Here is a 25,887-nt window from a genome sequence, read left to right on the forward strand (position 1 = left end):
GCTTGCACCCACTGATCTTAATTTAGATTATATGGGTATTACCCATTTAGATTGTGTAACATGGGCATTACAAGCGTGAATATTGGATAAAATCCACTGACTAGAAGACAAAGTTACGGCTTGAAAATGCCTGACTACAAGAGGCTTGAGACCCAAAGACTTGGAAACGGAAAACCTGGAAACGATATTATCTTTAACACATCCGTTCCTTGGCAGCGGTACTCTTCCATCAACCATGTCCCTGAAAAACTCTCTCGCTAATCTCGCTCTTGGCGGCCTTCGAAGCTCCCCCAGATCTACTGAATGTGGCAATCATATATTGACGGATCCGGAATCAGCCCTCGCAGGTCCTTAGCCAAGTGATCCCTGGATGTTGAATAGCTAATAACTTTGCCTTTGCTCAAAAGATTGCGGGAGGACGTGGTCTTCAGAAAACTGTCTGCTGACTCGTGTGCCCACCTTATGCTACCAGTAATGAAAACGGAACATCAGCTGTGGATCCTTGAAAACCGCGGCTTACTTCCTGAGACTTTCCTGGGAAACATCTAAAGGAGAACATGACTCAAGAAATATAGCAACACACAAGTTCAAAAACCGCAAACGGTAAACCAAAATTAGGAAAAGGCCATTAATTAAACGTTCAGTTAAAGTGATCTGACAGTGATCATGAATAGAGGTCATTTTCGATTACAAGGCACACTCTTGTGCCCCACAAAACAGTAATTTGACAATACAACGTAAATATCAAAACATAATACAGAAAGATAACAAAAGACCTCTCAAAAATCGCACACTTGGGGCAGCTGCCAGTCTCATCAGTACAAAAGCCCGACAAAAACATTCTCTCAGGCAATTAAAAGCTAACGAGAAAACAGTGGTACTAGCACCAAAAATGCTGTTCCTAGCTTTTGTTTTTGTTGGTTTGTTTTTTTCCTTTCAAGTGTTTTAAAGATTGACAAGAAATGTGCGAATTTAACACAAAGATCACAATAGCCCAACTCTTGAGGTTGTTGACCATTGTTTCTGCAAAGTCAAAATTCACTCTCCTAGACGAGGTTATTTATCACCATGCTGGTAATTCCATCGTTTTGGAAATAGAAGCTGCTTTATTATTCATCAGCGTCACCAATTCATGCCGATTTTGGAGCTCATTTTGTTGAAACTCCAGCTCGCTTCCAGCAGACCTGTTTATGTTCGTGAGTTATGCGTGCGCTACGGGCCTATTTGCCACCACGGTCTGACAATCACTTAATCACTCACTCACTCTTACAAACCCGGTGACATAGTGTGTAGTGCACTTATAAAGTGCACTTATAAAGTGCACTACCGCAAAAACAGGATGATTTACCCAAGGGAATCAGAAGGGTTCCTTCGGACTTACACGTTCTCAAATGAGGAAGAACACTAACAACGTTTGACACAGGTGGATGTAGCACATAGGTCGAGTCCCAATCTTGAGTAAACGCGTCAACCGCCTCGGTCCTGGTACGGTAAAAACTAGAATAAGAGCGGGCTAATTTAGCATAATAGCTGTAAGGAAACCTAAGAACTGTGCGAGGCCCCAATCTTGCACTATAACATCGTGAATACTTCATCATTAAACGTATAATCATCAAAGTCGAAAAGTCTACTCAAGCAAACAGCGATAAGATTATACATACCCCAAAAATCTACTTAATATAAAGAGAAAAACTAAATCCGAAGCAGACGGGAAAGAAACTGCGGTTCAGGCACTTAGCTGCCCTAATGAAGAATATTCAACGTTTGTGTTGTCTGTAAACCATGCTGGACTACCACAGAGGCGAGAGAAACTTGGTATAAACAGCCATACAGTCCGGCGTTCCTAAAATAGAATCAGTGTGGCTTTTGAACTGAGAGATTCTGCGCTCAGAAAGAGACATACACTCTGAACCTTCATAAGTATCCAGTACATTACCCAACCAAAGTGATAACTTGTGTCGGTTCCCACTGGCACGCTTCCTCATAAACAACAAAACAACGCTAAAGCAAGGTAGTGTAAACTGACAAACTACTGATGTTGGCTTCGTTTTTGTTAGCTCTGATCCCGCTCCAAAGCCATCATCGAGAAAACATTCAATGCATGGGAAAACCATGTCGTCTCCACTAAGTCGATAAAGGCTAGTTAAGAGTAACTTAAAAAATAAATCATGATACAGAGCAGAGGATAAGCCGAAAGGCAAAATTACTAACTGAAAATACTTAACTTTTCGGTCCCCAAAAACGCAGGAGAAAGCTTGGAATTTTCTATGGTCAGGGAAAATTTCCATGTCACAGTAGATATAATCAGACTTGAGGTAAAAAAACTGACAAATAAAAAACCTTTGAAACGATCTTCAGGGCTGTGGAAATATCTTCACACTAGTAGTATTTGCTTAAGAGACAAAAATTAACGTGCCTCAAATCAAGTATAAATCTTTTCTTCCCGAAACTTGCACAGAAACTGAAAAGGGGATTAATCATCTCAGGTGGACAAAAAAGCGGTTCAATTCATCGCTACGGTTAAATACTCAGAAATAACGTCAAAAACAAGTTCTCCGAGTCTTTCGCAGGGCTGAATTATTGTTAGCATGGACTCGCCTTTAGTGGATGCCAGGCGGTGCCTGAGTGCATGCATACCAATCATCACGTCTGATACTGAAGATAAATCCCAGGGCACATAATTTAACCCATTCATCATAACATTTCGACAAAATGCTGGTAACCATGAGCTTACTGGGATGGCTCTTCAATATAGCCTCCGGGAGAACAGTCAAGAGAAGTACTAAAAGCAAAATTGGACAGCACTACACCTTCCAATGGACTTGGACATCCGGCTATAGTCATCGACCGGTATTAGACTTGGGAGACAGAAGGACACAAAGTTTGCGTTCTCCAGAGATTCGTTGACCTAAAAGAAAAACTTATAACCAAGCAAGGGGTCTTGGCTTCTTCTATCGTGTCAGATAGCTTCACATTAAATCGAGAGTGGTCCTCATTTGCATTTATCTTGAATCGAAGTGACTCGTCGAATATCAGCTTCTAAATTTCTCTCAGATATGTGCCGGCAGACTCAGTGTTGCCTCGATTGAAGACGGACAACGATCTCTGCGCTTCATCAAAACTGAAAAACTTCATTAACCTAAGAAACTGTTGACTCAACTATTCTCACAACTGCAGAATTCGGAAAAAGGGAAAGACAGTTCGGGTGATTTCGAAAATTGCGGGTAAACGGTGTTGACCTAGAATGACTAATCACATGCTACACCTACTTGCTTAAATGAGGAGGAGGCAGTGTGGCCCAGTGGTTAGGGCGCTTGCCTTGAGATTCGGAGATCCCGGGTTCAAGACGCGCTCTGACCACTCGTCGAATTTCATCCTGGTAGTCCCTGGTTCAACTTCCCAGCCGCACTTGTAAATAGCCAACTGGTTTGCCTCCAGCCGGTTGGGATTCTTAACAGTTGTTGTTGTTGTTCTGTTCTGTCGTTTCGTTGTGTTTCATTAGCCCTGAAAAGCTCCTATGGGGAGCGGTCAATTAAGTATGTATTGTATTGTATGTAAATACACCAGTCACTGTAGTCCCTCTCTAGCACCTACTGCAACCCAGGCTCTGTCCCTCTAGTGACGCAGAAATATTCAATTTCAGGCTTTCTCGGTCCTCTCAATCGCGAGAAATTCTATAAGGCTCAAGTACTTGCAGATGTTGAAGCATTTGTCTGCAAGCCATATAATAAGGGAACTAAAGAAGTTCATATCAGTAAGTAGAGCGCAACAGTTAACTGTGTTTTGAAAGACCGTGACAATGAAGAAAGGAAGAGGGACTCTTGCCAGTAGATCACCTGAAGACTCCATTGAACAGAATTCGTTCTCGTCAAATAAGATTACCCACTGGCCAGTTACATGACTCCAGTCATGTAGTAGCTCTCATAACCTACTATTGTTTGGTATTGTAAGCAGCTTCTATTGTTTTAAGTCTAAGTCACTGTTTCAATTGTTTAATCTTTTGCTTTTAGCTTGGGTATAGGGCCAATCAAATTATACGTTACAGCTGTTGCATTATTCCTACTGACTAGTACACCATATCTCATGAGCTTTGTTAGTTTAACAATTAGTTTGTTTAATTTATTCGCCACAATTCATGGAATGACAGGGGAGAGGAACAGAACTTTTGTACCAATTGACACCTAACCCCTCTCCATGCCCTACTCTTCTCGAATAGTGTCTGGGTTCTTTAACGTCCCACAGAATTTATACCCAAGGGTTATGAGATGGGACCTCTGGCTTATAGTCATTATCTGAGAACACTTGAAGTCTAACCATTCGCAATGTCCTTTCAAAGGCAGCACTTTTTTCTCAGTTATTTAAAGACCTTAAGTGTTGGTCCGGCCGGAGTTGAACTCAGGACCTCCCGCGTGACAGCCCAGACTTTGGTGTCTGTGACAAACCAACCACCTCCATGACAATAGCTAAGCTAATCCCTCACACGTTATTAACATGACCTTGAACAAAGCCAAGTGACTGTGTCCCAGAGAAACGTCTATCTCCAAGTCCACGCTGTAGAGGGTAAGGAACATGATGATACATTATGCCTCGCACATGCGTGAGATCATTCGCTTGTTTGCGCGGTCGCATTCTTGCCTCGAACCCTGGCCTGGCCCTTTTCTTTCCTTTTCTTCCTGGTATTTCGTCGGCAAGAGTAGAAGCTCCCACCACCAAAAATGTGGGAATCATGGTACGAGTGCTGAATCGTGATATCCATGCAGTTCGGATAGACAGTAAGCAAGTCTTCATTTTTCTTTAACTCCGACCAGACACGTGCAAATCGAGAGAACAATGCTGATTGCACGGCTCCTGCGAGCCGCTTAGACCGGGAAATGATAAGTTTGATAATTTCGAAATCTATTTCAAGACATTTGAATACTGTGGTAAGGTTTTGAAAAGGCCAATTCGTCATTCACGTACAGTGTATTTTAGTAACCGTCCACTAATTCACATGCTGTTAATGAGGCAGCCTCACATTTGTCTCTGATGGTTGTTCCTTTAAGGGGCATTTTCTGTGACACAATACATTGACGTATGGGCTGATTAAGTAAATTTATCGTGTATAGATCACTTTCGTAAATGGCGACCCCTTTTACATTCTTTTGTCTTTATGTTAATTAGACCTACTGCCCTCATTTTGAAACAAAAATTCTCTTGAAATTTGCTCGTCGTAGCGAGGCTAGAAAGGCTTATTAGCATTAAAACAAAAGAATATTTTATTTGACCGCCATTATGAAAGAGGCCTATAAGGAGAGGGAGGAGGAGGACCATCATGCTTAGATATGCCAGTTAGGATATCTTTGGTTTCATTCGTGAGACAAATCCCAAGACAGAGGTCATCCAACTACAAGCACCCAGCGAGCAAACTAAGTTAAAAGCCTTTGAGAGATATTTCTAGGCTCCTTGTTATGTTTAAAGACTGTCTAAAGAGATGTTTTTATCACGTAGAAGATCTGTTCAGATATCGATCGTAGCTGAAAATTGAAGTGTCCGAGAATTTTAGGGAATGATGTCTTCATTTTATAAACTGTTGCTAGCTGGGCGTTACCTTCTAAAAACTTCCCAGTGAACCACTTGCCTTTAAGTGCCAAATATTGCAATAATATCCTTTCCGAAAACTTAAGAGACTACTTTTCCAGCTGTTCCCTTAGGTTTTAGTAAAGAAATCTATAGCTGTCTGGCAACGTAAAACCGAAATTCTCAAAAATTTGAATTTCCCGAACACACATTTAACCGGAGATTATCGTTGGGTGCCCCTGCAACAAGTCAGACAAATGAAGCCATGCAAATCTTTGGGTCATGAGTATCAGGGAAATTTAAATGTAGTCCTGATTGGCTGCGTTTTTTTCTAATTCTATAGTAAGCTTTCCTCGTGAAACTAGTTAACAAGTGGCCTACAATGAGCATCGATATGAAGTGTCTTAAGTCTAGCATACTCTAATTCCTAGTTGCTTTTCCACCCTTATTCAGAGATACCTCAGAGAAAAATCAAGATGTAGGATTTCCTTCTAGCGAAAAAGAAAATTATAAACAAATGAATGAAGACTAACAACCAAGGGCTCCCTGTTTCATTTTGAACAATTATTTAACGAGGGCTCAGAGTCGCTTGATATGACTCAGAATGAAGATAGCTGACATGAAAATAATGTGTATTACAAGGAGGCGGCTAGCAACGAATTGCTATAATGCTGTCATTAAAAAAAAACTGATTGTTGATCAGTTCCTGTTCTTTTAACGAAAGCTACCAGTGATCAAAACGGCGATGTACTTTTGTGCGTGTTGCTTGTGTTTAGATTCTTCTAGGATTCTTTTCGACTAGCGTTGGCTATTTGCGGGCGGAACTGCTCTGTATATTTTTAAGTGTGAAATGATTTCTTCTTCTCTTATGGGCTTGCGTCGTAAGCGTAAACCAGCCCCTACTAGGCCCCCAAAAAATAAAGCCAAGTCAAATGCAAATTTGGCCCACCAAGCTGACTTTCCTGTCATATTCCCCTCGCATTTAGACCCTCCAAATACCACGAAATACCGTCATTCCAAACAGGTTTCGACTGCATGAGATGGTTTTGACTGCGGCAGCATGGGAAGTCCTGGAAAGGTAAAACCCCCACCAAAACCCCTGGCAAAACCCTGAATTTTTTGTCTTTCAACCTCGTTACCAGGGCTTTTCAATCTGGGCGGAGAAACGCCCTGATAATGTGCTTCACACATGCAAACGTTGCATAATCAGTCTCTCCTACTTCAGTGTTTTTCTATACTTATCCAACATCCCAAATTATCCTGTAGAACCCACATCTTTTGTGCCTTAATAATTTAATCAGGCTTTCAAACGTATCTCTTGATTGGCCTTCAGGTGCTAGCGTTATACCAAGTATAACCCAGATCAATAGATAAGTAGAAATTCTACCTTTTAGCCGAGTTGCGTTCCGTGCTTTTGATAAGACAGTGATCAGTCTATGCGCCTAATCATTGAGTGACACTGATTTGTTGCTGATAACTATGTCGGGGTGAACGTTTTAGAAGGCTAATCTCAGCAGTGAAAACCCAGTACTTGAAAATTGGGACATATGGCTTCACAGGTCATGAATGTTTTTCAGTATAGGAATGTGCTTCAGGGTTCTTTTATAAGGACATTATTTTCTTATAAGTGGTCACACGTAAAATACGAAAGCCTTTATTTGACTCTCAGAATAAAAATCCCAATGCTAAGGTCATTGGCTGTTTCCCGGAAAGAAATTCGAGATTATCCGGACCTATAAACGTATTTTTCCTTCTAATACCAGGCAGATTACATTTCTTGAACAAGACGATCGAAAAGCTGCATGATTATTACTTTAAAAGCACACTGATCTCCTTTCTTGAACAAAAGTGTTTGCATCAACTAAAAGTTCAGAACCAGGGGGCTACCTATTCGTGTGCCTGTTTGAGGCTTAAACTCTCTTTCACTACACTGACGTGAAACCTTCCTTAAAACCTAGACATCAAGATTAGCGGGATAAGCTTTTCATGTTGAATACTTGGCGATTTTCTTGGAACTGCTATATCCCAATTTAAAAAATAAAATGCCCTCTTTTCTTGACGTTGGGGCTCTCCATTCTTTCAATCCCCTCCATCCTTTGCTCCAAATGACCAAACAAAGACGTCGTTTTGAATGTAACGTAAAGCTAAAATTAAAGTGACACTGCCAGTTTACAAGGTGCCATTACGAATCGAGTAAAGGTTAAATTCCACGAAGAAAAAATAAAAACGTTTGTCCCTTCATATCCTAATAACTTCGTAATATTTAACCATTGGTCAACGGGGAAATATCGGCGAAATACACTCCGAGATGAACTTAAGTGTGATTATTCCGGAGGACGACACTAACTAAGCTCGAGTAGCTTATCATTCTCTAGTGAAGTGGTTATCTTGCAAAGAGACCGTATTTTGTTTCATTTGGTTTGTTTAGAGCATAGGAATACAGACGCCTCATACAGTTATTTGTATCGTCATTTAGGTTATCTAAACTATGACACAAGTGCCTTTACGTTTTGGCTTCAGGAATTTGCAACCTAAGCAATATTACCCTTTCTCGTCAAACGCAGCTGTCAAGTGTTTCCTTTAAAAAAAAAACACACACACACACAAACCGCGAGGATGGGAAAAGGGAAACCACCTTCAGGAAATCCGGCATTTCTCGCCTTTGTGTCTGTTCAACTTCAAGTCATCAATCTCTCATTTCAAAAATAGAAAAAATGAAATATGAAATAGAAACGTGAGCTGATGCAATCATTTAAAGCTTGAAAGAAGAGAGTCGTGTCTGAGTTGGCAAAAATACGACTTGGCTCGCATTCTGCATGAAGTATCTTTTAAAGCTGAGAATGCCTGTGAATGTTTATGAATTCTTAAAGTTACTGATAATAAAGACGATTACGATTTGTTTTGCAAAAATTATCCACATGAATTAGTAAATGAAATAAAATTTCACTGTACCGGCATTCACCAGAAATCAGAACTTGGAAAAAGCAAGCATATCATTTTTTGCTAAATGTTACAGCAGGTGTGACTAAGCCACTGAGGAGAATATAGTGCTATACGGCTTCTCTCTGAGCTTTTTTTAGCATTTTAGGTGAAAACATGCCTAAACGAGTGAGTTCAGAAAACATCTTCAAATGGGACATGAACTTTCTCTCTTCAATCAACCTGTTTACATTTTTTTTTGCTGATGTTTGGCCCACAGTGTCCTCGGTAAATATCATGCTGTCTCCACGCCACAGGTGTCCTTTTCACGATTAACAGTTTAAAACAACTTGAAAGAAGAAATGTGATCAGCTACTATTGCTTGGCATTTAGATTAGCAAATGGCAAATCTTCTTAAAAGGTCTTGACAAAAGACGGGCTTTTTCCCATTGCGGTGCCAAAATTGCCAAAGGTTATTCTCCTTATTTCTTTCACTAGACAAAGCGGGTATTGTATGTATCGGCAGCACACGAAGAGGTTATACGCGATACCAGGTGCCAACAAAACTATGCTGGTGTGTCAAGCAAATAACATGTTTTAAAATGGGCCATGCCACTTTTCAAAGCCACATAGTTGGTTTTAATTTGCCCATTAGTTTTAACCGAACTCAGTGAGGAGACCAAATGGAACGATTCGAATGGCGTTCTTGGATGACTCCAGGTTGGGGGTTGTGTTTAAAAATGAACTTTATTTTAAGTGTCAAGTGCATTTAGGGCTAAGGCACTAACTGGGGACACTGTATTTACACTTTTATATTTCTTAACGCAGGTGAAAGCATTAGATAATAATGTATTTGCCATCATTAAAAGTCGCTGTATTTTTTATTTCTCTGTTATAATATGGTCTCTTTTAGGGGTGAAAAAAAAAGCCTGGGCCACACCCAGATGGTCTTCTTTAGGGGTTTAATGTAAAATTTCCGATGGAGCATCCCTCCATCTTTTATATGGGAGGCCCCCCCCCCCCCCCCCCCCACCCCCGGGATCTCAATATACTCTCTCGCAATCTCGTGCATTCTTAAAGTAAATATTCCTGAGGGAAAAACATATCCACCTCCTATTGCCTGACAAGGTTTCCTTAAAGCCGTTATGCAAACAGAGTTTCGCTGATGCAAAACCTCTTTCAACTGGAAAATTTCATTTGTTTTGCCATGATAGTAAATAAAGGCTATGGATGGTCAAAATCAGTATCGAGAAGACAACAGCAGACTAAAGAAGCCATTATCTTCTTGAGATCTCTCACTTCTACGAACAAAGTGAGGCTAAAAATACTGTTCAGTGTATGCTACCTTTTGAATTAAACTTTTTAAATAACAGGTTATTAAAGACTGACGAAATTCATTCTCCATGTGCCATTACAGCGATCTCCATATCCAAGTGTCAACGCTCACTTCCTAGATTCATGAGATACACTTACATTGCATGAGTAAATCTACCTACGTATGCCTATGACATAGTGTTCCTGATACAAAGTTTCAAAACTTAGCCGCTAACCAGCTTGTAGAAAATTCAATTGCTCGACTTGCAGTAACCGACCTAAAATTGTACAATTATTATAAAACATTTGTACTTCACTGAGATCCGTTTCACAGTTTCATCAATTGTAATAAAATTCACGAGGAAGAGAAAAGCTTCGATCCAGAACGCAAGCGTGAATCACAACTGAGCATTCTTATGACGTTGCTGGCAAATCTAACCTTCCTCACATAACAAAGAATTAACCATTGTTTTCAACAATTCACTTTTTGTTTTCGCAACGAAGACAATTTTTGGATGATGTAATGAGAGAAAAATCAATAAAGCCTTTTCTGACTCACGCTAATTCTTCTCAGAAAAACTCTCGATAAACAACGAACCGATTGTTTAGAAAAAAAACTTGTTTTTAAAAACGGAAGTAATTTATTGATCACAAGATAAGAAGAAGTCGAAGTTAATTGGGAGACATATTTTGTGACCACAGGAAGCGACTGTGACGACTGTGGAAGAGAAGCTATCCAAATGTTTGCAAAGTATTCAGTTTATCATGATGCACCAGCCGATCATTACGTTAAGTTACAATTTGATTGTTAATAAACTAACGTTTAAAGTAAAATTAACTACAGTTCTCCAGTGTGATCTCAATATTTGGCGATTCATTAATTTCGTCGAAAATTTAGGTTTCCCATCGTGTCAAATTAGGTTTCCTGTCTGCATCTATAAACAGATACCTTATCATGACATGGAAGGGTGTATCTTCCTTTTAGAAACCAACTGTTAAATCGTTCTCAGAGTGTCTTTTCTTGTCTTTCTGGATCAGCAAACAGTTATCACAGTCGCCACACCCTATATTCCTTTTTTTCCTTTAGATCAATGGCACTGTCACTTTGGAGGAAAAGTTCTGAAGGGGTAGTTTGGTCAGGTTTGATCATTGCTTGACTAAGAAAAAGAATATCCTGAATTAATGCACTGCTGAAGGGGTTTTCGCAAAAATGTGTTAACAGAAGATGATAAACAGCATAACTTTTTCATTTTGCCACAACAAGAATACACCATGGGTGGTAAATATCTGATACCAACCACCGAATCGAAATCTTTTTTCGCTCAAGCAGCAGTCAAAGAGCATTCACAGACGTAATTAGCAGCTTTGGGAAAGTGGCTGAAACACGTGATTCGCTCTTCGCGTCTCAACAGGAGCAGGTCGGTGCGGTGGAGGAAGCATTCGACTATCACCAACGAGTCACCCTACACCCATATCCAAAGACACGTGATTTTCGACCTGTTTCGCGCGGACGTTTGTCTAGAGTATATCTGGTTTTTTATCCTTTAAAGGATCGTTTCTTTACAAGTGATCACCGGAGCCATTTAATGCGAATTTATTTTTCACAAGCCCTTTGTTAAAGAAATACCATTCTCTGGAGACGTTCTTCCACGTTTGTGATATTGGAAACGTAAAAATCTCCTCTTCCGGATGAGTTATCACATGGCTGTCCGGCTAATTCACATGTCCGTCCACACTACGCTTCAGGCGGAAGTTTTCCTAATTGAGGAAATCGCAGTTTAACAAGCTAACATCGACAGATTTCTGAAATCACAGGAAATGGTTGTAAAATTAGTTTATATAACCTAAATGAAAAACTAGCGACAGTTGCTCTCCTCTGAATTAGTGTGACTTCTTATTATTTACAATATCTGGAACCAGGCTAAGATCACGCAGAATGTAAAAATATATATATATATTATAAAGGTCCGGAAATGAGATATCACTCTTTCCTCTGTACATGTATTTCTTTTTCTCATTCCCTCGTTCTATTGTATCCTAGCCACCAAAATACATAACTTCTTCGTTCTTTTACTGGCACATTTTTTGGTATCCCCACGGACCGAGTCATCAAACAACTTGCAAAGTGCAAAATGCCTTTCCCCTCGGTTGTGCCTTCATCGCATAAACGTCGTCAATCGGAAAGACAGCCGTCATTGTCACAGTCATCAATTTATTTTTCTTTATGATTCATTTAGTTGCTGTTGGTTTCAAGCGTGGAAAAAGTCCTGAGTTTCTTAAAGTGCCAAAACACCTCGTCTAGACGAACAACGTAAATCTTCCCACAATGGTTCAGTGAAGGAAAGAAATAAAGAATATTGACTTTGGTTGTCACCTTCAAATCTTAGAGAAACTACTGAGAAAATAGCCTTTTGCAGAACGCACCTTCAAAGTGATACGTTCTTTTAGGTTGCATGCCAAAACGTGTTCCAAGGCGAAATGTGATGGACATCACGGAACACGAACAACATTTTAAGTGATCTGTTTGTACACCCAAACAGCCTTCAAAACAATTTTCTAGACTTGTGGGCAGTTTCAATACGAACTTAGGGACAGGGGAAATCTACAGCGAAAGCGTAAGCGTTTCACTGTGAGGTCGAGTCAAGGATCAGTTCTTTCTATGCTATCACCCTCGCTCAGGTATTAGATGTTTACAAACTAAAATACAAAACCGCAAAAGGAGCTTGAGTCGCCAAAACATGACAACAATCACACGTGAATGAAATGACCGGGAATTATCTCGCAACTCAACATATCACTGCCGCCCTAAATCAATCTCTCCTATTATTAAACAAAGGAATCCGTAACAATGGTGACTCTTTGCAAAAGATCACTTAATTGCGTGCAGCTGTTTTCTCTCAACTGTTCACTAAATGGGATGGACTTCATTAACTGAGAAGTACACAGATCGTCAACCACAAACACGTCAACCAGAACTTAAAATTTAGTCATACAAGAGATTACCTTTTCTTACCGCACTACTTTTATAATTGTTCATACAAAACTCATCATTATTACGCGTGATTGACCTCCATCTTTCCAATTATTTTCTTGGTATATTTTCATTGCATGTTATAAACGACGCGCACGATCTTTTGGCCTTTCGCCGAAGTACTACAAGGTTCGTTAACCACAAAATTTGTTATTTTTTTCAGTTACATGGCTTTGGCTGGAGCTGGTCCAAAGCAATCTTGAAACGTTTCTTGTCATCAACAACGGCGATTTGACCTGATTGCAATCAAGGACTTTCCCTGCCTATCCATCACTTGTTTTTTATGCATTGATGTAGTTTAAGACCCTCCATGACCTCCGAAAGAGTTCAGTACCAAATTCCTTCACGAACAGATAGTGTTAAATGCAAATAAACGTTCTGTTAACATTGAAACAAATAAACATAAGCGTGAATCATTTAAGTTTTCCACACCCACGCCAACACGCGGGGTCTCTGAAGTAATTATGCAATCATGTCACTCATATCTTGAAAATCCTGAATCTCTAAAACAATGACGTTTCTTCCCCGCAACAGAGAACTACAAAAAAAAAACGACAATTAATCGTACATTCCGGAACGTCTAACCAATGTTTCAATGTATCTAAATCATACACAAAGCACTTAACTTGTTGGGATCCTAGAAAAATTTAGGAAAAGGTTCTCTCTCGGTGGCAACACAAACCCTGGAAACATTGTTTGCTGCCACTATTATTATGTAAATAACTGCTTTAAGCTCAAACATACATTTATTTCGACGTTCTTCCGGGAGCTGTTTGTAAACGGTAGTGGAACAAAATTTTATCAAACGTCCTCCTTTGTCTTTGACAATACAGCGGTTGTTCATCTGAACAATGCCTTGATTGAATTAGTGACTCACATGTCACTCAACTTTGTAAAACAAGACCTTTATTTTTTCGCTTTGGCCAAGTTCAACTTGCAATTGCGTAACAGTCTGTTTATTTTATCGAAGCAGCGATTGTGCTCCGTATCACATTGCAGCTACAACTGTAGCCCCGAGTGCTTTCTGTGCTGTTTCCTTGCAACGACATGCACCTCCAAACTGTGCCTGTGTCTTTCGCATTCTTCACATAAAAAAACCTTCACTAAGAATAAGTTGATAACATAATAAACGAAGAGAAATCAGATCAGTCCCCTAAATCAAGGATAGGAAAGAAGGGGGGAGGGGTGGAGGTTTATTCGTTATTTCAGTTTTTTGTCCAATGTTGTAGACAACAACAACATCGATCAGCATTCCCATATGGTTATAAGAAACAAATACAATAAATCATGTACGGAAAACAAATAGAACTAATCAATAATTTCGCAAGAGTCTCAACAACTATGGTCTCAAGCTTAAAAAATGGCCTACTCGTGAACAAATAAAGGAATCTTAGTGAATCTTGAATGTATGCAGACTAAGCCGTCCACTTCTTCAACAATTAGATTACTGTAAGTTGCATTCAGATTCTTGGTCAGGAAGGCGGTGTGAAAATGGACCTTCAAAAACAACTGTAAAGTTTACTCGGTATTCATGAACAGAAAAAGCAAGTAAGAAAATGATATGACAAAGTTGCCATTTCAGTTTTGCAATAATCTGGGGAATCTTCTACTCTCTCTTTTGTTGATCAAACTTACATTTTCGTCCACTAAAAAGCCACCGCCTTTTTCCCGTAGTGTTTTTTCTCTTTGCGATCCGGAACTTGAGAGTCTTATAAAATCCTTCCAGGAGCTGCTTTCCTTCAAGGTATGGCTTACGAACCCTAGGCCTCCGTCGATCTACCTCGACGATCTTTTTATTAATTTTGTAATGCTTTTAGATTTTTATACTTTGCAACTGCCAACAACAAACGGTTGAAATTCCTTTTTGCCTAAACCTCTCAATGGAAGATAAATCAATACGTCATAAAAAAAAGTTGCTTTTATGCTTAAAACCATGATATCGTTTTCCCGGGTTGACTGAGGGCAATTTTAACTTAGGAATTTTTGTGGCATCTGCTTTGCGGTTCTGCTCAGGGAATTTCTGATATAAGTAACGAGATTAAAAGTTATTTGCATGTTAATCAGGTTTACGTATCCGTTTCGTTCTCCAATTGAAACAAAACGCTCGGGCTTTCTCCCGATTTCCTTCTTGGGGTAATAACATAATCTCAAATTAAAAAGAGGAGAAACTTAAAGAATTTAGGGGAAAAGCACGAGCACATCCAACGTTTCAAGAGAGCGTATCCGTTTAATTTGTGAAATATGAACAGAGCAGGTGTAGTCAAGTGTTTACCCGCGCCATAGCAGGAGGTCCTGCTCAGGCAGAACAAAGACGTCGCACCAAACACAACCATTTTACAGAAAATCAATCCGGAAACGTTATCTGTTCAGAGCCTGCGAATTACGAAAAATAAAGCAAATTTCTAAGTATATTTTTCTCAAGGCAGGGGTAAGTTTTGGCTCCACGTCTTCTTTATTCAGTTTAGAATTTTGTCTTCACCAAAATGTATGTCTCTACGAATTTTGATGTCTACAAGAAGTGGTACCAGGCCCGAATCTGTATTACCTAAAACAAAGCAAGTGTTCAGCCGGTACAACTCATTCCCCAACTGATGCAGGGCGTGACACGTAAAATCCACATTTACATCTTGGCAATTGCTCGTTTCTTGCCTCTTCGAGGACAAAATCGTCTAGACAAAACTTGTAAAGGAATTTGAGCTTTGTTACGAATTATACCAACTACCATCAAGGACTGTCGAATAGACCATATTACCTTAAAGCAAGTCCCTGAAAGACTATCTGCACAGGAAAGGTCAAGAATTTACTTTTAGCACTCAGGGTAGAGTATTAAAGAAACTTTCGAAAGTTTACAATGCATGTATAGACTACTTTAGATGACATCTCGAATTATTTAAATGACAACGCAAAAACTGACGCTGTCAGCAGATGAGGGTTCTGTTTTTTAACCGCGTTTACACCTCGATTAAGCTCTTCCTGTTTTGTAGCTTTCTAAGTGGAAGGTTTTGAACCTTTTTCAAATTTAGTACGTAAGTGTTATTACCTTTGGAAGACAGTGTAACGTTAGCCCCTAATAACGTCATCTCTTGATCAGTGAAACAAATGATAGTGAAGCACTGGCAATATTCTTTTCTTGTACGTGATGGGTAATATCATTACAAAACAAAAATAGCTCTTTGAGTGCACTTTAACCTCAAGAAGTTGACATGCGTTTAGTCGGAATAGCAGGGGTCTGGATATTTCCACGTTCCTGAACCACTACATGTGATTTGGCTTACTTCATTTCCAGAAGCTGGACAAAGTTCGCAGATCGTTCAAAGCACTTTTATTTGAACGGTGACAGATCCAATGAAAACAATTTCTTTTTAATCCATTGGTTAAAATTCGTTAGCAGACGATTCAATCATCAAAACCAACTTGCGGCAGTTACTTCGCCGATTGCACTCCTGCCAAAATGATTTACATTTCTGTCAACTTGCGCGTTACAAGCCTTGGGCTAAGTCGATTTCATAGACAACAAACAGCAAGGTTGTTTTAGTGGGCGATGGAAAGGCCGGCTTCAGGAAGTCCGGAATTTTTCGCCCTTGTGTCCTTGAAAAATCCAAGCAGCCAAAATGGCACACTTGAGATCGATGATGATTGATTGTCAAGGACATTCAGAAGTTATTTTTTATTCAATTTTGCAGTTATAAGAACACTACGGAAAACGAAAACAAAAAAAATATTTTTGGCCTCAATTCCCCTTTTTTGTTGCCACTGAGATTTGGGGAGTGTCCATTGTAAGAAATTTGTTACGATACTGCAAACCCAATTTTTGATCGTTACATAATAATATTTCGTTTTACTCGAACCAGCCCTTCAATATGCACTTGGATCAATCATCCTGACTAGGAATAGCTTTTCAACAAATAATTGCGCACCATTCCTGCCTGCCGTCGCCAATATTGACGTTGGACTACGATGCACGTTTGAATATATCATCATACCGGTGACGCTTTACGTGCCGGCAACTTTGGCACAAAAAGCTTGTTCAGTACCCTTTCAAACGTATCTTCGAAATAGGTCAATATTAGGTGTGTTAAAGTATATATTTTGGAATAGTTTTTTTTTTGCCCCGGAGTAAACTACCGAAAATTACCAAAGGTTAAGTGTTCGCACAATAAAACTTCAAGTCTTTGAGAAAACAATTTTAATTAAATACTATAACGACTAAATGTTTTAAAACATTTTCCCAGTCGATGATACCCAAACTATGAAGAAATGTTGAACATAGTGATTTCCAAAATTAGGAAGTTCAATTGACAAACAACAGCGATACTAAACTTTGAATACAGTTATTGTATTATCTATGCCAAGAGCAACTGAAATGGAAAGAGGGAAGCGTTTCACTGCCCAACCTCGTTCCCAGGGTCTCTTGTCGACAATGGAGACCCTGAGAACGAGTTTGTTCACTGCCGAGGAAAAGTTTGCGTAGACAAACTCTAAAACATATCTTTTTTTTCTGGAAAGTTGGTGTACTGCAGCCGACGGTACTGATCACATAAATCAGGCTATTGCGGCGTCTCAATCTTTCACATTTTACTGAAATCAGGCAGCTAAGTGTTCCTTCCGCATTTCTGACCATTCTTCCACCCGACCGAACCAAGGGGAGATAATTTACTGTAGTGGCAATGTCAACTTCATGTGAAGAAAGGTTTAAGTTTGAAAACTTCAAAAAGCCTTCCATTATAAGACTGAGAACTCAGGTCAATGCATCTTTACTTTTATTTAGTTTATTGGCCTCTGCGTTTTGTTTTTGCCGGAAATGGTGAACTCCAACTTGCCGCAGAGGTAGTTTTCCTGCATAAAACGCCCAAAATATGTAGAGCATTTCTTAAGATTTGTCAACTCATAATTTTAAAAGGCTGCGGACACGTGAGATAGCATTCTTGGCAAGGCTTGAAGAGTTTACAAGGCTCCTACGCAGTCGAGCTGGTTTTAGCCAACTGTCAGTATTTCCTTACAAAAATATGTACCCATGCAAACACAGCTTATAAGGAAAATGGTTACGTTAAAGGCACGTTCCATCAATAAGCTAAATCTTGACGAAATTGTAAGTCGACAATCATCCTGAGCAATACTTCCTTTCTTAATGACTTAACAAGGTCTTGTTAATAGTATTACTCAGTGGTTCGTCTTCCTTAGAGCTTTTAAAAATCTTTTACGCGTGCTGTCATCTGTGCATATCATTTTTTACCCTGCCAGGGCCCGGATGTACTTGCGGTGACCTTTAACATAAGATTACCAGTGACAGAATTTTTTGATGGGAAAACATATGGAAGAATACCCACCAGTTTCTCCCTAGCTTGATGGACCAGAAAATGAAGTTAAATGGCAACCTATGGACGTTTGTAAAATTTGTTGCAAGGGTAGAAGATATTAACTCATCAATCCATCTGAGCTGTTTTCGATTTTACAGTTGACTGCAATAATGAAGTGGATCAATGCGAGTGTCCAATAAAGAAATAGCACTCACATTCCTCAAAGAAAAAGCATGGTAACGTGACTTCAAAAAGGCTCTTAAATAATGTCCAGATACTTACACAATTACGCATAAATTTTACAATCAAAACTGTTATGTTCGAGAAAAAAGAAGCGAAAAAGGCTATTTTTTCCCAAATGTCAACGAGGCATGTCATTCACTTTAGACATCTCACATGCGACTCTTCAGCAACGCATGAAAAAATATCAGATGCTAGTGATTCAATGCATATAAACGAAATTAAAAACGCGAAGTCCATCCATATGACATTCAGAACTTTCATGATTGCTGGCACTTTCAATAAGTATATACTCTCGACAAGAGTATTTTTCATGAACCACTGAATCTGCCACTCTTATCATTACAAAAACCCTAAAATCATATCATTATTAAAGAGAATTCCGTGGATCAAGTTATTTTTAAATTTTATTTTAATGGGCATAACTGATACTTCTTGAAATCGAAGAGGCAAAGAAACTTATCAGGGCAAGCTCGGATACTTGAAGGAAATGTGGTCAATGATGCCGGCCTACTGTGTGAGAAAGAAAGAAGGATAAGTTCGCACACATCTCGCACAAAATTAGACGATCAATTGCAGTCGGTTTTTGATAAGCTGAGTCTCTTAATCTGCGGCAAGTACATATTTTGTGCACGTGTTTTTAAGGCATGCAGATTGCATAATTTGTTCACCGTTACTGTCAACATTTTCAACCAACATATTCGACAGTCAGAATATCTTTCAAATGGCTTAAACTTTAGGGCTTGTGTTCTCTGTGTAGTGTTCTTGGAATAATCTGGTAATGAAACACTGGTGTTTTAAACGCTGATGGCTTCAGCTTTTAAAGACTGGTGCTTCCAGCGGACAACGAAAAAAAAAATTAATGTCTGCTATTTCAGGTTTTCTGTCATTCTAGGCACAGTTTCCTTTTCCGACTCTTTCGGGTCTAGCTTGATCATTATCTTGTGTTTTAAAAGGCCCAGCCCTCTAATAGGATTGCAGCTTAATAAATTTACTCTGCTCGCGTGGAACAAGTAAACTGGAGATGACTGGAATCCGGAATGGTTTCCATAACCCACAAGACAGTTCAGTTTTGATTCTTGCGAAACAACAAAACAAAGACCCATGGCTCTGTCTGTACAATTCACACTATTCAAGTTCTGGCACGCCTAAAATAATACGCGCGAACGCTTCCATTTTTTCACGACGAAAAATGTTTGAGTAAATTCATTTTCAGGAATTTAATTGAAATTCTTGAGGTGGAGAAACCGGATTTCTTTCGTTTTTTATGTGATTATCAATGTCATCTTGTGGTTATCCCTCTTCGCGTTAAACCTATAATTCTTTAAAACTGCTACAGCCTGGATTCTCAGACCACAAAAAACACTCTCGCAATCCAAGCATCAAATTTTGAACTCAAATTAATATCTTCAAATCACTCGTTAAGAATCTTCAGGAAAAAAGATAAGGGAGAGGTCGAAGGTCCCAGATTGATGTCTATAATTGGTAACAGATGGAGTTTACTATAATAACACTACCAAGATAAAACCAGAAAATCGCTTTCCTTCTGATGGGCAAACACGTTCCAGATTTTAACTCATGCGGCTGGCTACTGAAAGTCAAATCTGAGTAAACACAGTGAAGAATCTACCTATCCCAAGTAACTCATCCGGAGAAAACGTAATGTCAATATTTAGAACGAGAGGGAAGACAGACATATTACCTTAGGCGTGTTAATGAAAAATTAGCTTAGATCGCTGTTCCTTTGTTAAGATTGATGTTCGAACAAGTCCAGCTTCCGGTGTGGAAAGAGATTATCACTAGGAGTCAAGAGAGTATTTAACTGTCTCAAAACAAATTTTCGAGGAGAAAACTTTCCCGGACGCGAAAACCTTTCACAGAGAATAAAGAGCCTTTTGATTTAGTCTGTAGGAGTCATGTGACTGCAAAAGACCGTCGATTGCTTACAGAACAAGACAAAACACAAAGTACGGTTCAGTGATTAAGTCACGGGGTTGATAAGAAACAGTCGCATTTAATATTTCATTGCATTTAACGAGCGATTTCAATGTCTGGCACTAACGTTTTGGGGGGATGATTTCACGAGGTCAAACTTTTGTGCCACATTACAGAACGCGCCTGATCATTGGAAAAAGTAGATCCTGACAAGTGTTGACATGTCTCTTTGTGTACTTTGACTTGAATGAGCCAATCGTTTTCACCAAAGATAACAATCTGAATGTAAGCTGCTTTTATGAGCTGTCAACTTGGAAAGAGAGAAGTGGTGCCCAATTTTGGGTTCAAAGCAGTTTATGCGCGGCTTGCCGGCCTAAACAACTCACGAATGGCTGTACGTCGCACATCACTACAACAATTTATCTTTACAAAATCTTTATTTCGAAAACCACCCAAAATAAATTTACACCCAGATATCAACTACGGCAACGCTCCACCATGTATAGGTATAATAAACGAATTTTAAACTCTGCGGGAATCCTTCGTACTGAGCAATCCCTTATGTAAACTGTACAGTGACAAAAAAAAAATCGAAGTCTATGCATCGCGCATGAAAATACTAAGACAACTAATAATAATTTGATAAAAGAAGAAATGTTCGCTTTCATCAATTCTTGACGGCATCGTAAATCCGTCACATAAAAATATCAACAAAAACAGCAAGATTGCCCCTTTTGATTTTTTTTTTTTTTGTACAATCACGAACGAGTTAATTCTCCCTCGAAGCTGTCATCCTCGGAGCTCACATCCATGCAATGTTCGCTGTTTCTGTTCCATCGAGGTATTGATCGAACTCTTCTCGGTTGAAATCCTCTTCGGGTATTAATTCTGTGATGTGAGCGAACGGGAAAAGTTGGTTTGCACTGGCATCGCTGTGTTGCAGATGACTTGCGTTAACGCTGCCAGTAATCGAAGGGTTCAATGTCAATGCTTGTAAATTTCCGTTTGGAAAACAAAGCGGGCTGACAGGCGCCGAATTCGAGGCGGATACACCGACATACGGAGCTGCTGAGGGCGAGTGCGCCTTTGCTTGAAGATTTAAAAGCGCGTTTTGAAGGTCTTGCCAAGTGGTTGGAAAGTTGAACGCGCTTCCAAACTCGCTGGAACCAGGACTTGATTCAGGTGTAGGGAGACTTATCTCGGACAAATTTGGCAAGGCAGGCGGGCTTCCGAGATGGGACAGCCTTACTTCTCCACTAGAAAACCCTGTCTGTTTTGACAGCGGCCCAAAATCCATAGAATTTCCACCTGGGGAGTTAAACGGGATTTGGCTGCAATCAGGTCCTGAATTCAAACGCGTTGCGTCTTTGTGCTCTCGCACCAATGCACAGACTCCAGGAGACGTAGATGTCATTTTTTTGCAAACTCTCTTCGGATGTTTTCTCCTTCTCGGCCGGTATTTGTAATCAGGGTGATCTTTGATGTGCTGTTGTCGCAGGCGTTCAGCCTCCTCGACGTATGGTCTTTTCTGCGAACTGTTCAACGCTCTCCAAGCTTGTCCTAAGATTTTACTGAGCTCTGCGTTGTGAAGTTCTGGATTTGCATCCGCAAGTCGCCTCCGCTCCACTTGGGCCCAAACCATAAAAGCGTTCATGGGTCTCTTAATTCTATCAGAATCGCTGTCCATGTTAAGCTCTTTCTTTTGACCACGTTCTTGCTCCGTCGACCCGAGTAACTTAACATACCTTTGGTTCTGTTCAGGCTGAACTGAGTGACAAGGGATGGAATTATTAAACCCCAAGGGGCTTACTACTCGCATTGAAGCCAGAGGTGCAGGGATTCTCTTATTTCGCACTGTCCTGCGATCGGATAGCAGCATTCGGTCAAAATCGTGCATGATTCTGGACTTTGTGCTCTTTCACGTCTGTGATCGCCTCGTATTGGAATAAATTTCCTCTGATAAAGTTTTCACTGCCGAAACTCCCCGCTGATATGCTGACTCTAGATATGCATGAACACGTGTGATCGATGTGACAGAAAGCGAGTTGGAAATATGCTATTTTATATCACGTGGGGAAAGCGGAGACGAGTTTATGCCGTAATTTAATTGGCCAATCACAGTTTTAGTTTCGACAGGTGTCAATTTTTTGGAAGCGACAGCAATTAATCCGGTGCCAGTCTGTCTAGTAGCCCTTGACAGGACTTGTGGATGTATATTTCACGGGTATTTTACTAAATATCGGGTTACTTTGGGTCAAGATTGATCGGAGAAATCAGGAAATGTGACGTCCTGGCTCCATTCTATGCCTGCCATTTAAAGCGCCAACTTTGTAACATCACGTCGTCAAGTGTCCTAAATAAAGCGAAACTGAGAAGATAAAAGTTGTTTCCGTCCGACTTAACCGCCTCAATGCCCAGCCTTTCTTTTGTGCTAGACAACTGCTTTTCATTCCCTTAAATATTTAACTAAAAACAATTCAAATTCCATTCTCAAAATTTTCTGAACGAGACACATCACATGGACGTTCCATCATGGGGCTTCTTATGCCCGTCACGCTATGCACCTTACGAAGCGAGAAATCTGAGAATTCAAAAGGCTAAGAGACCCATTCAGGTCGCAATGTAATCGATGTACTAAATGGTACTGAACATTAAGAACGATCTTTCTAGGACGTGACGAGCTTTTCATCTTTTAGTATAGTTTTCTTCTTCAGGAACGTAACGATTCGGCAGATTACAGGTCATCTAGAGTTTCGTGAATCCACCTTCACTAAGTCAACATAAATGTCAAACACGTTTATGCAGTAGCGAAATTGGACGTGATCACAATATTGACTTAAGCATTAGACATTGCAAGTCGTGGACTGAAATTTTTTTAAATTTAAAACTCGGGCGCTTTTTTGTGTCGAAAGAGAACGGTGTGAAAACTGGAAACAGGTCTGGATTTCTTATCGCCTACACAAGAAGCAAAATTAGAAAATGAGCTTTGATCTCGTTAAAGAACTGCAAAAGAGATTTAAGTTCCAAAAAGGTCAGACTTGACGGTTTCATAACGCACAACGCAGCCACGCCAGCGACCAGAGAGTTCTTTCTTTAACCAGACCAAACTACTGGCGCAAAATATGTGGTATAGTGTATTTGAGTCTGCTTTTACACCCTCTCTCACAAGCTATCGATGGTGCAAAAGCGTGTGTTGACTGGCTTACATGTCATCAATTTGGTCCAGTGAAGGTCATGTTCATCGAATTCATTTCGGGTCAATGCTACAATGTAGATAAAGATGGCTCTACTGGAATGTGGGGCCTACTCAAAACCGGAACCGAAGTTTTTTTTAAGGGTTCCTTTGCAAGACCTTTATCGTTTTCTAACGGGATGTGCAAGGCCTGGACGATTTCCCACCAAACTTCGCATTCAAGGCTCTTTCAGAGCATTTCCAGAAGATCGTGAGGTATCTCACGCCAACCGAGAATCGAAATAGCAATTTTTTGCGCTCGGGCAAAGAAAACATTGGCGGTGTGCAAGACTGTTTACATTTTTTTACCCTTAGAAATGCGATAAACGCACAATAATCTGATATGAAACCGTTATATAGTGCGCTAAAATATCAAACGATGAGCCGCAATATTAAGATAAGCAGGGCAAAAGCTGATTTACGAGAGGTTCACAAAGAAAACCGAATGCTTTGGCCGGCAAAAAATGAAGAGTGCGAAGTTCAACCCTTTTCTCATGACAGAATTTTGATAGGAGTAAAAAATAATAGTGAATAATAATTCCCCTTTTTTATGGCTTTATTCGAAAACCACAGACGTTCTGCTCCACAAATGTTACAAATCGTGGAACCTAAAGTACGGGAGAGTCTCTAATAATTGCTTCCATATCACACTTGCCACATCCTCATAGCTTTTTTAGTTCATGACCCGTCTTTTCAAACTATACGAAAGGGTGTTGACATCACCAAATCCGCCCCAAAATATTCACAGAGTCTGTTATGGCGCCAAGCAACAATCACATCCTAAGCATGTTTGGGAACCTTTTCAGCAAGGCGCGTTCGCAGCAGATATACTATGTTTCAACTTAATTTAAAACAAAGTTATCAGTAGTTGCAACGCCAGAGACTGACTGGCGCCCACTAGGTAAAACCAAGGCCCAAATACAAGGCGTAGATTTGGTGTAATATTTACTTATTCCCTAACATAACTTATCTGCCAGTTCCGGTTACATGAAAAGCACTCAAAATTGGGAAAATAAAGCTGACAGCTTGGCCAGACCCTCTCATCTGTATACGATTAGCCTAGGTTTTGTTTTTCTTCCTCAAAAGTAAATCATTTCGATAGCCAAATGGAAAAAAAGGCCCTTTGTTTTATGCTTTGCTTCGTGCGTGTAATTGAAGACACGTGCCGTACACGCGCGCGATAAAACAAAGCAAGAAAATCGGTCGTGTATAGATAGCAGAAGCCTTTTCCTTTCAAAGACAACGAGAGCAAAACACGCCCGCTCGCTTTGGTACTTTCCCTTTCTCCTTTTCAGTTTTGTTCGCTGTTTTGTTTTGACATGGATAAACAGAAATGGACCAAACCCTTTAGCTTTCCAAGCATTCCTGTCAGTTATCGTTTATCTGGAATTTTCCGTTTCCTCAAACATTGAACACTGTCATCTCACCCCGGATGTCTCGAAACTCCTATTTTGGAATATTTCCGGTAGTCCGGCTGTCTAAGTAAAGAGTGACATGTGTTATGCTCGCAAATAGAGAGAAAGAGAGAGCTCGGATATTTGCGAATTCAATGTACACAAATACACTTAAACTGACTGATTGTCTCTACAAGTGATCTCGAGTCGAAATAAATTGCGTTAAAAATTCCAAAAATAGTAAATAGTTCACCTAGTAGGTTTACTACTTGAAAGTCAAAAAACAGTGAGGACTAAATTCAAAGTAAAAAGACGATGAAAGAAGAACCAAATCGATCGCAAAGGAAACTGCCACAAACGCTAAACCACATTCTTAGTTGATTCACTAATAAAGACTAATGAAAAGAAGTCGTACACTTGAACAGAATGGTATTTCGCTGGTTGAGAGAAAATTATTGAAAGGAATGTGAAGTCTGGGACTAACCCGCCAAATGGTAAAATGAAGCCACGCCCTTTTTGCCTTGCCACGGCTCTCGCGCGGAAGAGCCTTATGCGACCACAAAGAGTCAAAATTGCAAACAAAGTAAGCCTTGGTCGAGCACAGGTGACTTGGCAATCAGGTAAACAAACATCCTTAGTTGATGGCAAAGAACTTAAAAGCGGTGCTTGAGGCCTAAGCGGCTAATATTTCCTTCACCCGTAACCTTTTCGCGATTAGTTTATTGTATTACACTAACGAGATTATTTATGTCGTATTTTTTGGCGTCTTGTTGTAGCACTAACTAAAGCTTCTGTTTAAGGTACTGTAGCGCATTTCTTTAACTTGCTTACAAAGTTACCGTCATGCCCAGACACAATATGTCACAAACATATTCTCGGACTTGTGTGAGTTTTCGAATAAAACATCAGTTAAAACGTTTTTGTTTTTTTTTTTATATATATAATTTTTTGTCTATTTCCCACAAACTT

At 39.8% G+C, this 25,887-nt stretch overlaps 2 protein-coding genes across 11 annotated transcripts in view; both read right to left on the reverse strand.

Annotated features, from left to right (window-relative positions):
• Positions 1 to 25,887, reverse strand: part of LOC138045887 (uncharacterized) — a 69,610-nt gene that overhangs the window by 10,352 nt on the left and 33,371 nt on the right. For 2 of the 10 annotated variants that reach the window (XR_011131685.1, XR_011131686.1), the window contains exon 4: positions 10,877 to 11,592. The exons of 5 other annotated variants lie outside the window; for them this stretch is intronic. The gene's annotated coding sequence lies outside the window, so the exon portion shown is untranslated. Of the gene's footprint in view, positions 1 to 10,876; positions 13,359 to 25,887 lie in introns of those variants that run through there. 3 more of the 10 variants (XR_011131687.1, XR_011131683.1, XR_011131682.1) reach the window with 2 other exon arrangements.
• On the reverse strand, positions 20,711 to 22,337 carry LOC138045889 (transcription factor SOX-7-like). The gene has a single exon (XM_068892523.1). The coding sequence runs from the start codon at positions 22,187 to 22,189 to the stop codon at positions 21,095 to 21,097; it is 1,095 nt and encodes a 364-aa protein (XP_068748624.1). The 5' UTR covers positions 22,190 to 22,337; the 3' UTR covers positions 20,711 to 21,094.

Source organism: Montipora capricornis, chromosome 4 (genome assembly GCF_036669925.1).
Source record: "Montipora capricornis isolate CH-2021 chromosome 4, ASM3666992v2, whole genome shotgun sequence".
In the NCBI taxonomy this organism is placed as follows: domain Eukaryota; kingdom Metazoa; phylum Cnidaria; class Anthozoa; order Scleractinia; family Acroporidae; genus Montipora; species Montipora capricornis.